A 17,823-nucleotide genomic window follows, 5' to 3' on the forward strand; every position below is an offset into this window, starting at 1 on the left:
CACCCCCAGACACTGTGAAGATACTCAAACAACACTGACAAGAAATGTCAGAAAGGTACTTCTAAAATGACAGTGAACCCTAAGTCATTGGTTAGATAAAAGACATGGGGAATGGAACAGTAAGAAATCCCATGTCAGTTCCTACGGAGAAAAAAGGAAGAGAGTCTGGTCGGAGGTAAAGTTCAGAGGCATCTCACAGTGAGGAAAGAGACAGAGGAAGGAAGGAAGGAAGACTAACAGAAGTGAGAGTGTGCAACATATAGTACTTTTTAAAGAAAGCACATCCATGAATGCCTGAATGTATAAAGAAAGAATCTTGGACAATGGGGAAGGAAGAAAGAAAAAGAATCTTAGAAAAAAGGAGCATAACCAAGAGAAAAAGAAAATCTTTAATTAGGCAGACTGGTACATGATCCAAAATCCAAAAAGCCAAGAAATGAGACAGAAATGACAAAGGCATTCATGTAGAAGGCATTTAGTTATTTGAGAGGACACTGTCAAGGGTCCTCAAGCAATACAAAAGATTTAGAACCTTCAAGAAGAGTCATCTTCATAGCATTTCAAAAATACTAATCTTTCTCAAGACAACTGAGATTTACTCTGCTGTCTCCCATCTGGGCACACTTACCTGAACAGCTCTGATGTGGGCTCTCATCCTGCAATGTCCATGACTTCTTTCCGTGCTCCACCATGAAAACCTCTGGTTCAGGAACTTGATACCCTGTTCATGAGAAATGGTAAAGGACTGGGTCCAGCTAGTTGTGTTTCAGAGTTCAATCAATAAAGTCTTGTTGAATGATGCTTTGTTCTTCAGGAAAGTAATCATATATCTCTGGGAACAGAGTAATATTCAGAGTGCCCAAAAGGGTTAAAGAATCCTAGACAAATCAAGGAGAAAACCATTACATATTTCAGACGTCTCACAGCATTTAGCAACTGAGAATGGAAACTCAGTGTGGCCTACCCTCAGATACCCAGGTGTCTGTGCTTACCAACTGAGAGCAGATGGCTGTAGGTCTCCAGCATCACATCCCGGTACAGGTTTTTCTGAGCAAGGTCTAGATGCTGCCACTCCTCTCTGCTGAAATCTACAGCCACATCTCTGAAGGACACTGATCGCTGTAAGAGCACATTCCTTTTCAATGTGAATAGTTAGCTTTGGGGGATGGAGAGACTACATTTAGGAATATGGAACTTGGGTTTGGTTAATTTACCCTCTCTTTAAAAAAATCCCCCCACCCCAATTTCCCTAACACGTTATTATAAAGATTTAACAACAACATACAAAAAACTTTAAAAAATTATATAGTGAAAACCTGTATACCCACTACTTAGGATCCATCACTAACATTTTACTCTACTTGTTTTATTACACATTTACCCATCCTTTTATCCATCCATCAATCCATCTTAATGTTTTGTGCATTTCAAAATAAACTGTAGACCAGTACACTTCTTACTAGATAGTTCAGAATGCAAATCATTAACTAAAATATAATATTTGTTTACCCTTTATTAGGTAAGATTTAATGAAATGCACATTCTCGGTGTATCATTTGAAGTTTTCACAAATGCATATACCTGTGTAATCCAAGAACTTTTAAAAAATGGTTTCTCACATAGAATGCATATTAAACATCTAGTTTTACATAATATTTTGTGGAAGAAAGAAATCCAATAAAGAATTTCTGCTATTTTTTCTACACTTAATCATCAGTCAATTACTCATTTTTCAAAACTGAAAACTGAATAGAGTTTCTTTTAGTCTTCTAGTAACTAGATGAACAACCTGTGAGTAGTTTCTGAGCAATTTAGAACAAGCCATTAGGCCAGTTTTGAGAAAACAAAAGTGAATTATTCATGTTTGTAATCTTATTGCAACTTAAAAGACTTGGAAAATAAACAAGACCTAAGTTTCAGAAGAAGAGAAAAAGAAGACACCGTTTAGTAAAATGTTAAAAACAAAACTGAGGGACCAAAAAAGAAAAAATACAGTTGACCCTTGAACAACATGGGGGCTAGGGGCGCCGGTCTACCACTCAATTGAAAATACACGTATAACTTCTGACTCCCCCAAATTTAACTACTCATAGATTAGTGTTAATCAGAGGCCTTACTGTTAACATAAATAGTTGATAAATACATGTTATGTGTATTATATAATATAGTCTTACAATAAAGCTAGAGAAAAAAATGTTAAGAAAATCATAATGAAGAGAAAATACTCGTATATTTACAGTATTTATTGAAAAAATCTGCGTATAAGTTGACTCATGCAGTCAAACCTGTGTTGTTCAAGGGCCAACTGTACATTCTCCATGGGGGAGTAAGTTTATATTACTTGAGGAATATAAGCTGAAAGTTGAGAAGTTTAATACAGAATGGGGAGAGAAGGAGGTCATTTCCTAGATAAAACAAAAGCAAAGATGTGGGGATAGGAAAACACATGAGTTTGGGGAACAGCAAATAGCTCTATGTAAATAAAAAGAAATCTGCGTGATGTGTCAACAAGATGGTTATGGGAAAAATGGTTTGATCAAACAAGTATGGATTTTTTTACTGTAAGTAATTAAGGTTTATATTAATTTTTTTCTATAGGATTTGTATTGCTTGACAACCAAATAAATAATTAGAAAAAATTCCTTATAGAATGATTCTAATAAATGAAGTTAGGACAGAATTAGAAGTTAGGATAGATAATAAATGAAGTTAGGATAGAATTAGACTATCACCGTTTTGCAACTCCTAACAAAATAATGGTTCTAGACAATAATCATTAAGGTTGCTCAATTGTTTCCAGTGAAGAAGATAAGTATAGGGCCGACCTGGTGGCTCAGGTGGTTAGAGTTCCATGCTCCTAACTCCGAAGGTTGCCGGTTCAATGGGCCAGTGGACTCTCAACCACAAGGTTGATGGTTCAACTCCTCGAGTCCCCCAAGGGATGGTGCCCCCTGCAACTAAGATTGAACATGGCACCTCGAGCTGAGCTGCCGTTGAGCTCCCGGATGGCTCAGTTGGTTGGAGCGCATCCTCTCAACCACAAGGTTGCCGGTTCGACTCCTGCAAGGGATGGTGGGCTACGCCCCCTGCAACTAGCAACGGCAACTGGACCTGGAGCTGAGCTGCGCCCTCCACAACTAAGACTGAAAGGACAACAACTTGAAGCTGAATGGCACTCTCCACAACAAGATATCCCTCCTAGAGTTTAATAAATTCACATTGTCTTGGGCATCCTAACTATCAGATTCCCTTTCTCCTTTCTGTGCTTGAAAAGGGAATGCCCTTGGGGTACTCACTCAAGAACATGGGGATCAATATAAAGCCCTAGGATACTACAGTCAGCAACTGGACTCTGTGGCTCACGAATACCCCCTCTTGCCTTAGAGCCTCTTGGTTACTGCCCTCTTGGTTAAGGCCACAGAGGAAACTGTCACAGGATCCCCTCTAACCATCTTTGTACCTCACGCAGTAGCTCTCCTGAATCTCAACACACCTAGCGTCTTTCAGTTCGCTGCCTTACTTCCTATGAAATCCTTCTCATGTAAAACTCTCATATTGTAATAACTTTAATCCAGCTACTTTTCTCCCTTTTGAGACTGATGAAGTCCCTCATGACTGCTTCACACTGACAGATCACCTCCTGACTCCTCGTGATGATGTGCAGGAGACTCCTGGGTAAAGCTGGTTTCTCGTGGTTTACAGATGGTTCATACTTAAAAACTGAAAATGGTAATTACTCTTGTGGTTGGACTATTGCACCCCCTTTTGAAGTCATCGAGGCAGCATCTTTGCCTTTGGCTACTTCAGCACAGCAGGCTGAATTATATGCCCTCACTTGAGCTTGCATTTTAGCAAAGGTTTAACCTGCCAGCATTTATACTTATAATAGATATGCCTTTGGAGTAGTTCATGACTTTGGAATGCTATGGAAGCAAGTGGTTTCCTTACTTCTAACGAAGACAAAATTAAAAAATTGTCTGTATATTCAGGAATTATTGAATGCTATACTTTTACCTCATGCTTTAGCTATTATTAAGATTCCAGGACATGCTAAACTTGACTCTCTGGAAGCTAAAAGAAATCACCTTGCTGACATTTCTGCTAAGAATGGTGCCCTAAAAGGCATCAGCAACAGTCAAACCTCCATCATGGTCCAAAGAGATGTTTCCCCAGTTGATAATTTAGAAAAATTGGTCAGAGAAACCCAACAATTGCTTTGGGAAAAAAAAAAGAAGATTGGAAATCCAACAACTGTAGGTTTGATATGAGAAAGCTCGGGTTCAGAATAAATAACAATCCAGTCCTACCAGAAACTCTAAAATTTCCACTGCTGACTACTGTATATACATTATACTATTGGTCCACTGACAAAATGATAGCATGCATGAATCAATATAAGTGGTGAGATATTAACCATGCTGCAAAAAATGCCTACCTTATGTGTCTCACCTGTCTGAAGGACAATCCAGGGAAGCCAGTTCACACTGGCCCTGGACATTTTAAATTGCCTAATGGACCATTTGAGGTTTGGCAAATAGATTCATACAGCTCCCCCCATCTTATGGATACAAATATGTTTTAGTCATGATATGTATGTTTGCTTGCCGGACTGAAGCTTTCTCTTGTAGACAAGCTAATGCCTGTACAGTGGCTAAAGTCCTATTAGAGATTATTCCTACTTGGGAACTCCTCTCGAACTCCAGTGATTGAGGAACCCATTTTACTGGACAAGTGCTACAAATCTGTGCTATTTGGCCAGTTCTACACTATTTTCACTGTGCTGGCCATGCTCAATCTTCGGGTTTAGTTGAATGTACTGATGGCAATATTAAGATTCAACTGGAAAAATTTCTAGGAACTCTTTAAATACTTTGGCCAAAAGCACTGCCATTAGTCTTTTTAAATCTCAGGTCTACCCCTTTTGGGACTCATAAGCTTCACCTTTCGAGATAATTACAGGAGCCCATGCATGTGGCTCCTGCTAAAAAAGCCCACCTTCTCACCAACCTGCTTTGTCCCCAGCTTATAAACGTAGCCAAATAGAGGCAGGCCCCGAGCCAGTTTGAAGAACCTTCCTTTCCTCGGTGCTGTCTCCCCTGTGCTAGAGCATAAGCTTACTAAAATCTGTCTCGAAATTTTTCTGGGGTTTCCTTTTGATTTCTCTCGTGGGGAATCCAAGAACCCTAATGCCAGTAACATGTGGGCTTAAAAATGGTATTTTCAGCAAAATTAAATGATGGATATTCATTGAATGCCTAGATCATTCCAAATAAGATAAAATAATGAAACATTAATTATTGAACATAGTTTATCTCCTTGTTGCTTTTTATTATGGAGGAAGTAAAGATATTTGGTTCTATCAGTAAACATGTCTTGTGCCACATTAAAAAAATTTTCTGCTATAAGGAAATATATACATATTTCTAGAAATAATGGTAAGTTCCTAAATGTATCAGTCTAAAAGAATACTGGTATAACAGAGTTCACGATTGTTTACTGCTTAGATTTCACTAGAAACTAAGGTGTTTTTTTTAAGCTTGAGAATTCTAATGTATATAATTAAAGCTATAGAAATTAATAATAATAGGGAAAACAACTGTGTATACAAAGAATATAAGATATGTTTTGGCTAAAAAAGGTGTGAGATATGAAGATGTGTTTTCGTTAAGGGAAGTGAAGTAATATTATCCTGATTATTTCTGAATGGGTGAGAGAAAAAGTATGTGTACTAAAAGGGACACAGAAAGTTGTAAAAAGTATGTGGAAAAGGAATCTTGAGGAAATTTTATGTGTGGTCAAGCTGAATATAAATTTAATCAAGTAAGTGAATTTAAATATCAAAAGTAAGCTGATGCAAAATCAGAGGTTTTCTCTCTCTGCTAAAAAAGACCATTGATCTGCCACTGCTACTGTGAAAAAGTTTTCTGCCTACGTAGAAAGCAAAGATTCTGTTTTATCAAAAAAATTTTCTGTTTATGTTGTCTTAATCAGGTCCTTCATTACTTAAGAAAATGGAATCTCAATAGTAAGAACTAAGTTTTGCAAACAATTATCTAAACTTGTTTTTGTGTTTTGATCCTATTTAGTCAAATCTAAACCTTTTGATATATTTTGACTAAACTCCCCAAGATTTAAATTACAAATTGAGTCTTGACCTGGGAATAACTTTGAGATATTTCAGAAGGGCCCCTGGAATACTTCAAAAGATCTGTTTTCTTTCCTTACAAAAGAGAAATATTAAACTAATTAGGCTTATTTTGGTGTGTTGAAATTACATGGGGAGCATTGTCAAGTAATAAATAACATTGATCCGTCTTTATGTTGTATTTGTGTTAAGTATGTAAGTGTTCCAGAAATATATGTAAAGTTCCTGGAAATCTGAGTCATCCTGACATAAAATGTCTGTCATCAAAACTGAGGAACATACTGAAAGGACTGAACCTGAGTATCAGATTGTGCCACATATGGTTTAAGTCCATTCTGTTTTTGTAGAATGGCCCCCAATTGCCAGACTTTTGCCATCCTGATATGTTCTTGTAACATGGAAACACTGTAAATTAAATGAATATTCAGGGCTATAGAAAACTCAAGACAGCCTCTTGGTTCTTCCTCACTCCCTGGCATTTTTTGTTTTTGCATTCCTTCACCCACCACAGTACATTTAATCTCGACTTAACTGCCACTTAGTATGGGTTATCAATGTGTTCTTGTTTTTGTATGCATGTTTTCTGAATGAGTGGAAGCTTTCCCTGCCACAAGGCTGAGTCCTTACGATGGCAAAGAAAGTGTTAGAAAATGTGTTTCCCACATGGTGTATACCTTCCAAAATCTCTAGTTATCAATTTCACTGAGCAAACCATATGAGCCTTGATGGACAGCCTTGAAAACTTTTTGGAATTATCACTGACCCTATCAACCTCAATTACCAGGCAAGGTGGAGAGAACTAATGGAAAAACTGAATCCCAGCAGAATAAGTTTAAGTACTTAGGACTGAATGAACTGATGAAAATCGTTACAACTTTTATGACATTTTCACTTTAAATTGCTGACTTTTTAATCCTTTGCTTTCCAGATAAAATAAAATGTGTTTCTCTTAAACTACCTATGGCTTAGCAATTTGGTAAATTACTTTTGCAAGCAGTATTGGAACATTAATTTGTTTCTCTCTACCTGATCCCTCCAGTATTTGGAAACTCTCAATGAGTATTATTATTTTTATGGTAATATGGTTACCTGCAAAAGTTCAGTAAGAATCTGTTCTTATAACAGGACACAATTAAAAACTGGGTTTATTACCAAGGCGTTGACTAGCTATAAGGAATTAAGATTGATTTTGGAAGCCAATAAAACTCCCTAGGAAAACCACCTGGTACCTTGTTTACATGGTTCATAGCAGTCTTGCAAGGTAAATTATGAAGGCTGCTTCCTGGGCAATGCATAGAAAGAACCTCAGGATATTTTGGGGGCCTTGAGAAGGAACTCACTCAAACCTACAGGTATTGCAGGCAATGGCTGATAGCAAGTCCTTTCCTTGGCTTTTCTGGTCTTCAGCCTTCAGAGGTCTTTTTAAGTTCAATCTGAAGATTCCTTATGAAAAATTCCAGCAAAGCAGACTTAAAAGAGTCTATGTGATTAATTACTATTCTTGCTGGACTTATACAAATAATCAGGCCAATTTTATTGAAATTAGACTTATTTTGCAAATAAGTCTTAATTTGGCTAGCTTTGATAAAAATGGGAGTGATTTTAGAGTGATTCAATAGAAACTATAACACACATTTGGATACTCGATTATAGTGCTGTTGATTGTCTTTTGAGTTTTTAAAATTTTCTATCTATAAACTGGACTGGATTCTACAGTTTTCTAGTTTCCTTAAATATTTGGCTGCAACCTTGCAAACATTTTCATTTTCCCATCCTGACTTGGAGTCACTGAGAACTAAAACTGCCCTTTTCCCAACGCCATGCAAGCTAAAGTCGGACAACATGATATAGACTTCAGAGAAGTCATCACAACAGCTTATCTGTGGACAATCTTCGTGCCTACTGCAGAAAGATCATCAGAGACATTCAAACTACAGACCAGGAGAATTTATCAGACTATAACTGCCGGCCTTCACTCCATCTGAAGATGATTCAAAAAAAACATCTAGAAATCTTCTTGATTGCCTGCCTTCAAAACTCAGAGACTGAGACTGGGATTAACCTTTTCTTTTCTTTTCTTTCCCATAGAGATGCTTCCTACTAAATAAATACCTGATGGCTTGCACCACAGGCTTAACTTTGGGAGACCACCAGCAACACTGCCTCCTAAAATGAGACACAACTGTTTAATGAACTGAACTTTTCTCAAGACTAAAACTGGTTTATTGAGATATAGAACAAACCAGCAACCCAACTTCTGGAATGAGAAACTTTAAATAATATCTCTCAGGTCCAAGGAATGAAGAATGAAAAAGAAGACACACGTATAAACCTCATTAAGTATATGACATATCTTATTGATAAGATGATAAATTCTGTATCTCGGAAACATTCAAGTGCCTATGTAACATTTAAAAATGTTAAACATAAAATTTGCACACACACACAAAAACTTAATATTCCAAAAATCAGAAAATCAATGTAAATAAATCTCTCCAGAGCTGTAATCCTAATTTTACTTAAAAGCAGATTTTTTAAAGTAAAAATCTTAACACCTAGAAGAGAAATGTGGTAAACGGTAATTAAAGATTGAGTGGGAAATGTAATTAATATGTTCCTAGAAATTCTTCCATTTCACCTAGGTTTTTAAATTTACTTCAATGAGATAAACTATTTTTCTAAATTATTTTTGATCACTGTTTTGTTGTGTATCATACCTTCTGATACATAGTATTTTTATTATTTCTTTGCAGGATATTTTACTATTTTAATTTTGACTTCTTTGACTTTGGAGTAGACTGCTGAAAGAGAAAACTGTCTGCTTCACATGTGTCCCTATGACAAACCCTATTTGGCTGTTGTTTTCGTTTACTCTTGAATACAGTTAGTTAATACATTTGACTTCTGAATCTGTGTTCATAATTTTCAGTTCTTTCACTGTCCTTGACCGGTTTGGGCATGAAAGTTAACACTGTAATCAAAACAAACATCAAAAACAAGGTTAGGAATAATTTTAGACGTCATCTTTTACCCAAAACTTTGGCATAAAGATCAACTGTAAAACCACATGACATTTTCCACCATTTTTGACTGTTATTAAGTGTTTGATCAACATTTTAATTTATTCAAGGGTTTGAACCATTTTTATTTACCTATTTTGATACGAATTTTTTCTTTGTTTCAGTTTCCATGTTCTTGCATATGATTTTAAATAACATTCATTCATGATTGTTTTAATCTTTGATATAGCAATAACTGTCTCTCCTGTTTTGTTACATACTTTATGTATATCTTACTCCTTTTTCTCGATCCTCACCACATAGAATCAGCTTGTGCTTCTGACAAACATCTTTATCATTTAATTTTGTTCTCTATGTGACTGATTTCTTCCTTATCTTTTTTTAGTCTTAAATGTTATATTTATTGGGTTCATTTTCTAACTTCTTCAGTTAAAAGTGTAACTCATACCTTAGGACTTTTATTTTTAATTTCCAGAATTCCTTGAAAGACCTTTAAATCTATATTTTTTTTCCCTCTATAGTTTAGCTTTACCCACAAATGTTAAAATGCAGTACATTACTTATTAAAATTCAACTCAAAAGAATTTTGTAAGATCTTTATGATTTTCCCTTTAAAGAATATTTATGTAGAAAAAAATTTTAAGGTTTTCAGATATGGGGGTTTCTTTTTGCTGACCTTTTACTTTAAAATATATATATATATTTTTCCTAGCTACAGCAACCAGACAAGAAAAAGAAATAAAAGGTATCCAAATTGGAACGGAAGAAGTAAAGCTATAATTAATTGCAGAAGACATAATATTACATATATAGAACCCTAAGGAGTCCACCCCAAAACTATCAAAACTGATAAATGAATTCAGTCAAATAGCAGGATACAAAATTAATGTCAGAAATCAGCTGCACTTTTATATACCGATAAGAACTACCAAAAAGAGAAATTAAGAAAACAATCCTATCTACAATTGCAACCAAAAAAAAAAAAATACCTAGAAATAAATTTAACTAAGAAGGTAAAAGACCTGTACTCAGAAAATTATAAGACACTGAGAAAGAAACTGAAGACAAAAAGAAATGGAAGCATATACCATGCTCTTGGATAGGAAGAACTAACATTGTTAAAATGTCTATACTACCCAAGCAATCTACCCAAGCAAGATTCAATGCCTATCAAAAAACCAATGGCATTTCTCACAGAACTAGAACAAATAATCCTAAAATTTATATGGAACCACAAAAGGCCCCAAATAGCCAAACCAATCTTGAGAAAGAGAGACAAAGTTGGAGGTATCACATTGCTATCAAACTATACTACAAACTAAACTGCAGTAATCAAAATAGCAGGTACTAGGATAAAAACAGGCATATAGATCAATGGAACAAAATAGCGAACCCAGAAATTAACCCATGCCAATATGGTCAATTAATCTATTAGAAAAGAGGTTGGAATATACAATGGGGTAAAGACAGTCTTTTTAATGGTGTTGAGAAAACTGGACAAATATATGCAAAAAATGAAACTAGACCACTTTCTTACACCATATACAAGAATAAACTCAAAATGGATTAAAAACTTAATGTAAGATTCATAAAACTCTTAGAAGAAAACATAGGCAATAAACTCTCTGACACTGTCCTTAGTAATATTTTTTGGGGATATGTCTCCCCAGGCAAGAGAAACAAAAATATAATAATAAACAAATGGGACTACATTAAATTAAAAACTTTTTGTACAGCAAAGGAAATCATCAACAAGAAGACAACCTACTGAATGAGAAGAGATAAACATTCACTAGTTATATCCAATAAAGGGTTAATATCCAAAATACTATAAATGGAACTTATACAATTTAACATAAAAAAACAAAAACTTCAATTAAAAAATGGGCAGAGGAGGGGCCGGCCCGGTGGCTCAGGTGGTTGGAGCTCCGTGCTCCTAACTCCAAAGGCTGCCGGTTCAATTCCCACATGAGCCAGTGGGCTCTCAACCACAAGGTTGCCAGTTTGATTCATCGACTCCTGCAAAGGATGGTGGGCTGCGCCCCCTGCAACTAACAACGGCAACTGAACCTGGAGCTGAGCTGCACTTTCCACGACTAAGATTGAAAGGACAACAACTTGACTTGGAAAAAGTCCTGGAGGTGCACACTATTCCCCAATAAAGTCCTGTTCCCCTTCCCCAATAAAATCTTAAAAAAAAAAAAAAAAAAAAAAGGACAGAGGGGGCAGAGGACCCAAACAGACATTTTTCCAAAGAGGACATACAGATGGCCAATAGACATACAAGAAGATGCTCACGTCAGTTATCATCAGAGAAATACAAATTAAAACCACAATGAGATTATCACCTGACAGGTGTCAGAATGGCTATCATCAATAAATCAACAAATAATTGTAGCTGAGAATGTGGAAAAAAGGGAACCCACATGCACTGTAATTGGGATTGCAAATTGGTGCAGCCACTGTAGAAAACAGTATGGAGGTTTCTCAAAAAATTAAAAATAGAACTACCATCTGATCCAGCAATCCCACTTCTGGGTATTTATCCTAAGACATCCAAAACACTAATTTGAAAAGTTACATGTATCCCTATGTTCACTGCAGCATTATTTCCAATAGCCAACACATGGAAGTAACTTGTGTCCATCAATAGATAACTGGATAAAGAAGACGTAGTGCATATATACAATGGAATACTACTCAGCCATAAAAAAGAATGAAATCTTACCATTTCGGCCATATGGATGCACCTAGAGAATATTATGCTAAGTGAAGTCAGACAAAGACAAATACTGTATGATTTCACTTATATGTGGAATCTAAAAAACAAAATAAATGAACAAACAAAACAGAAACAAACTCATACTACAAAGAAACAAACTCAGAGATACAAAGAATAAACTGATAGTTGCCAGATGGGAAGGGGGCTAACAGGCTGAATGAAAAAGTTGAATGGATTAAGAAGTACAAAGTACAAACTGGCAGTTACAAAATAGTCACAGAGATATAAAGTACAGCATAGGGAACACAGTCAATAATATTGTAATAAATATGTATAATGTCAAGTATGTCTAGTGACTTATTGGGGGGAACACTTCATAAGTTATATAAATATCTAATCACTATGATGTACAATAATAATATTGAATGTCAACTGTAGTTGAAAAATAAAAAAATATTTGCTAAAGGTATACCTAGCTGAAAAATTATATATAAAAATAGCAAAATAGTTTAACTGTGGTAAAATATACGTAACATAAAATTTACCATTTTAACCATTTTAAAATGTACAGTTCGGTGGCATTAAGTTTATTCATAATGTTGTGCAAAAGCCTTTTACTTTTTATTTCTAATTTAATGTTCTTGGTCACAGAATAGAATTAATATTATAGCAAAGTTTTATATTTTTTGTTTGCTTGGATCAGTAAGTTTTACTGAGAGTAGTTGATAAAATGGTCAATGTTATATTTAACAATTTCTGGGCATTTTTATTTAATATAATTCAAAGATATGTTAAATAAATGTTGACAACTTTTAAAATTCTTTGTATATTATTACTTTTGTAAGTTTGAACCATCTCTCTTCATCCCTTTGGATGTTTGTCATCTTAAATTCTTTTTGATCTGATCCTAAACTTACAGCCCTAGATATGCTTTGGTTTTTGTTTCTGAGTCAGTATTTTCCATTCCCTTATTTTTAAATGAAGAAAAAAGCAGCCCCTGGCAGCTGAGATTTGGCCTAGCACTATCAGGCCTCAGGATTAGGAGCTGGACAGGCAAGAACAGCTAGATCATGGGGTTCTCCTGTAACATGAAAACAAAGAACACCATCATCATACAAGACCATTCTCTGACCACCATGGTACAAGGCAAAAACCAAGACCACTCTGCAATCATGTCTGAGCACAGACAAAAGTCAGAATGTTGTTTAAACCACAAAAGTGGCCAAACATACCCTCATTCTGGCTAACGCAAGTAACTGCTGCTTCTTTGCCAATTATACTTCGTCTCACACCATTATTCCTTTCTTCTAAATAAAAATTATTAAGATACCCAATCACAGAATTGCTCAACTGCAAGAGAAGTGGCAGTTCACTGAGGTTTAGAGACTCACTGCCTTTAAGTTCAAGCATCAACTGAAATTCCACTACTTCTTATACGTACAATATAAAGGGAAAACATGACAAGAATGTCCACTACTGTGTTGTCATGTTATGTACTGTATTTTACCTAACATTAAAGAAATGATGTGCAATAGTGTGTCTAGTAAGCCATTTTTTTTGTGAAATGGAAAGAATAAAAAATTATAATTGTTTTACTGCATAAGGAAACTACGCAATCAAAGAAAACTAATAAAATTGGTTATCTTTATGAGGGCTACTTGGGCAAGCATGGGACAGAGGTGGGCAAACCACAGTCCCATCTTTCCCCTGCAATGCATTCACTTAATATTTTTCACTGTATTACTTTATATTTTTAAAATTTATGAATGAAATGTATATATCTATTCAAAAAATTAAACTATTCCTAAAAGCTATCACAATTATCTTCAGAGAGATAAGAAATAAGATTATATCCAGAAAATAAGGATGCTAATAAAAAGAAATATTTACAAAACAAACTAGTTTTACAAAATTAAAACTGATAGTAGTAATGAGAAACTAACTAGAGGGGCTACCAGAGAAAGTTGGTAAAGTTTACCAGAAAGAAGAGTAGCAAAGAAATAGAAAATAGTAGAGAGGAAAAAAAAAAAGGAGAACAACATCTGAAAAACAGAAATACACCCCCCAAAAAAAGTGAACTATTTATGTAGAGAGAAGCAGTTTTTCCTTGACATTCCACATCTCCACTGTCACACAGTTGGCCTCTAAATATGGAATGTACCCATGTGTTGCACATTCTTGGCAGAAAGATCAAGATTTGTTTCAGGGGCAATAGGAGAGTCTGGCTGCTTCCTGTGGCCCATCTACCTCTGCCAAGGCTCTGGGGTCAGATAAGAGATATCTGCCCTTGGGATGAATTGCCATCTCCAGGGCAAGCCCAGGGGCTCCTCACCTCACATGAGTTGCCATGCTCCTCTGGAGCCAGGGCCAGGGATTTCTGGGGAGAGGTCCAATTAGCTGGCATGGTCATGCTGGGTCTCATCCTTTATTCTCTCAGGATCCTAATGCTTGGTGGACATCTGTGATCTCAAGCAGAGCTACTGGGGAGAGGTGGGGTGGAATCCGGAGGAAGATCTTGCCCAGAAACATCAAGAAACCTGGAAAAGACAATGTTTACATGGTCAGTCATTCAACATTCGTCATGTCAACATTTCCTAGGCACCAAGGTGTAGTTCCAAGCTAGACATCACAGAGCAATGGTTCTCAAACTTGAGTGAGCATTTGAATCACCTGGAGGGCTTGTTAAAAATACAGTTAAATATTCTCATCCTCACTCCAGCATTTTCTGATTCAGCAGGTCTAGGGTAGGACCTATATCAGTCCATTCAGGCTCCTGTAACAAAACACCACAGAGTGGGTAGTGTATAAAAAACAGAAATTTATTGCTTACAGTTCTGGAGGCTAAGAAGTCCAAGATCAAGGAGCCAGTATGTCTGCATTTTGGTGATGGCCCTCTTCCTGGTTCTTAGCCAGCATCTTCTCACTATATCTTCACATGATGGAAGGGCTAGGGAGCTCTGTGGGATGTCTTTTATAAGAATACTAATCTCATTCATGAGGACTCCACCTCATGACCTAATCACCTCCCAAAGGCCCCACCTCCTAATATCATACTTTTGTAGGTTACGGTAGTATTTCAACATATGAATGGGGAGGGGGGACAACAAACAATGAAACCACAGTAGGGACCAAGAATTTGCATTTCTAACTAGTGCCCAGGTGCTACCATATTTCCCCGAAAATAAGACCTAGCAGGACAATCAGCTCTAATGCGTCTTTTGGAGCAAAAACTAATATAAGACCTGGTCTCATTTTACTGTAATATAAGACCCGGTCTTATATAATATATAAGACCAGGTATAATATAATATAATGTAATATAATATCGGGTCATATTAATTTTTGCTCCAAAAGACGCATTAGAGCTGATTGTCCGGCTAGGTCTTATTTTCGGGGAAACACGGTACTCATGCTGCTGGCCCAGGGACCACACTTTATGAACCAGTGTAGTAGAGAATATAAAGTTTAGCAAAACCTGTGATAAGTATTAGGCATAGTAAAATATGGGAATAACCATGATATGGAGTGATAGTACTGAAGATTTGAATGGTAGCTCTGCTGCCTTTCAGCTATGAGAATATGAAGAAGTTGTTTCAGTTTGTTTCAAAATGAGGATGGAAGTGCCTATTTCACACTTATGAAAATTAAATGAGATTATGTTTGTAAAGAACTCAACATCTACCTGGCACACAAGAAGCGTGCAATAAATATCAGCAATTACCAATCACTATTAGATATTAAAAACTTAATATAAAAAACAATGTAATCAAAACAGATAAAAAGACCAGACAGTATTGATCTATATATATACATATGTGTACGTATATATGTGTGTGTGTGTGTGTGTGTGTGTATATATATATATATATATATATATATATATATATATGACAAAAGTGGCACTCAATTGAATGTGCATTAGACATTCACCGAGTAATTGGCACTGACGTAATTGGCCACCCACCTGGAATAAAAACAACTAGAACTCCATCACACACTATACATTAGACTGAATTCCAGCAAGACTAAACATTTAAGTATATGTAGTTAAAACCCCCAAAGAAATATTGAAGTAAGTTTTAGTAGTATATGTTTGTGTGATATTGTGTTGGGGTGGGAGGGACCTTATTACATATGAGAGAAAATCCAAAAGCTATAAAACAAAAACCAAATATTTCTGATTACATGATATTTCCTATGTTAAAATACACCTGAGAAATGAAAATGAAGATACATATATATAACTTTTCAATATGTGATTACAGGTAATCTCTAATGTTAAAGAAAAAAAAAAAAGCCCAGAAAAAGCTAAACAAAGAATATGAAAATTCACAGAAAAGGATGGCAATTAACTAGAAGATGCCAACTTTGCTAACAGGAAAATGCATTGGAGGCATGAGATATAATTTCCCTTCAGAACTGTAAAACCTTAAAATAAAAAAATAAAAAGAAAAACCAATATCCAGTGCTGGAAAGCATTTGAGAAAATGGGCTCTTTTATAAATCGTTGGTGTGAACTTGGTTTACTGTAATATCCTTTGAGTAATTTAGTCATATCTATTATTAAAAATACACATAATTGTTCCTAATAATAGTTTCAAAAATATAAAGCAGGAACAACGGAAGGACAGTGGACAAATCACCTTTCCAGTGAGTTTACCTTTCTCTGTAATTAAGTAGACAAAATAATCTGTGAGGATATATATATATATATATATATATATATATATATGAAACGATACAATTAGTAATTAGAGAACATTGCTATTTATGTACTAGATGTGATTTTTATGAAAACTGACCGTGAACTAGGCCATAAAGCAATTTTTAAACTCCAGCATTACCCAGAGGAATTATTTGAAATAGAGAGGCACTTCTAACTAACTCATGAGTCAAAGAAAAAATAACTGAAATGTAAAAAAAAATAACACTTAGGTTTGAGCAAAACGCTACACGCCAAAGCTCGTGAATGTTTTAAAAGCAAGCTCATCATACACCCCACAGACTCCCATACCTGACCCCACAAGCCCTCAGTAATTGACCACAGACTCCCATCACTGAGCCCACAAATCCCACACTCATGTCAAAGATCCCCATCACTGACGCGAGAGATGCCTCACAGACACACAGCAACGGACGCGACAGAGCCTTCATTCACTGACCCCAGAAACCACCATCACTAACTCCACGGACAGCACTGCCTGCCCCCGCCTTCCCACGCTCCAATCACCGACCCTCTGCTATCACTAATCACGACCAACCCAAATCACCTTAGAGACCTCACGGGATTAAAACGTGGTGATGCTCCAGACTCCAGCAATGAAAAAACGTCTAAGGCCACTTCCACTTCCGGTCCAGCCTCTAGCACCGCCTCTTATGGACTGTTGGTAGGGCGCATGCTCTGAATTAACTTGAAAGTTGCGTTCAGCCAACAATCAACACGGCTCCGATACATTGTTCTGGACATTGAGACATTGCGGTTTCCGTAGTAGGTGCTGTCGGAGAACATGGCGACTCCCAGACAGTGCTTCTCCATGTGGAACGCCATCTTGGAAGCTTGTCCATTCCGTATAGCAAAGGACTAGGCCTCCTGCCGGTTTTCATAAAGTGAGGCAGGGTTTGTTGCATAGAATGCAGGAGCGTGGCCTTTGTCTAGGCAGGCTTCCGAGAGGGAGGAGGTGTTGACTATGAGGTCCGGCGCTCTATATTATACTTAGAAAAGCTAAATTTCCCCTCGGTATACTGGACTATGCCGAGAGCAATTATCTGCTGGGAGAAACCACCGGGGAGAGGGGAGCCATGAAGGAAAAATCACAAAGGCAGGATAGACGTCCTATGTGTGTCTTGGCTGGATCCTGGGAGAAATCACCCCGAGATGAGAGGAGAAATCAGAATGGTACAATCCGCTTTTTTGGAGAAACCACTCAGGGAAAATG

The 17,823-nt window shown here is 36.4% G+C and overlaps 1 protein-coding gene across 3 annotated transcripts in view; it reads right to left on the reverse strand.

Annotated features, from left to right (window-relative positions):
* Nucleotides 1–17,823, reverse strand: part of LOC308490644 (uncharacterized protein) — a 65,898-nt gene that overhangs the window by 7,911 nt on the left and 40,164 nt on the right. Inside the window, exons 1-4 of one of the 3 annotated variants that reach the window (XM_081033188.1) lie at nt 17,158–17,265; nt 14,220–14,424; nt 993–1,119; nt 629–721 (exon numbers count right to left, since the gene is read on the reverse strand). In XM_081033188.1, the coding sequence (XP_080889314.1) occupies nt 629–721; nt 993–1,119; nt 14,220–14,309 (310 nt within the window). In that variant the 5' untranslated portion in view covers nt 14,310–14,424; nt 17,158–17,265. Of the gene's footprint in view, nt 1–628; nt 722–992; nt 1,120–14,219; nt 14,425–17,157; nt 17,266–17,823 lie in introns of those variants that run through there. The other 2 variants (XM_081033189.1, XM_081033187.1) reach the window with 2 other exon arrangements.

This window comes from Rhinolophus hipposideros, assembly GCF_964194185.1.
Source record: "Rhinolophus hipposideros genome assembly, chromosome: 21".
Taxonomy (NCBI): Eukaryota; Metazoa; Chordata; class Mammalia; order Chiroptera; family Rhinolophidae; genus Rhinolophus; species Rhinolophus hipposideros.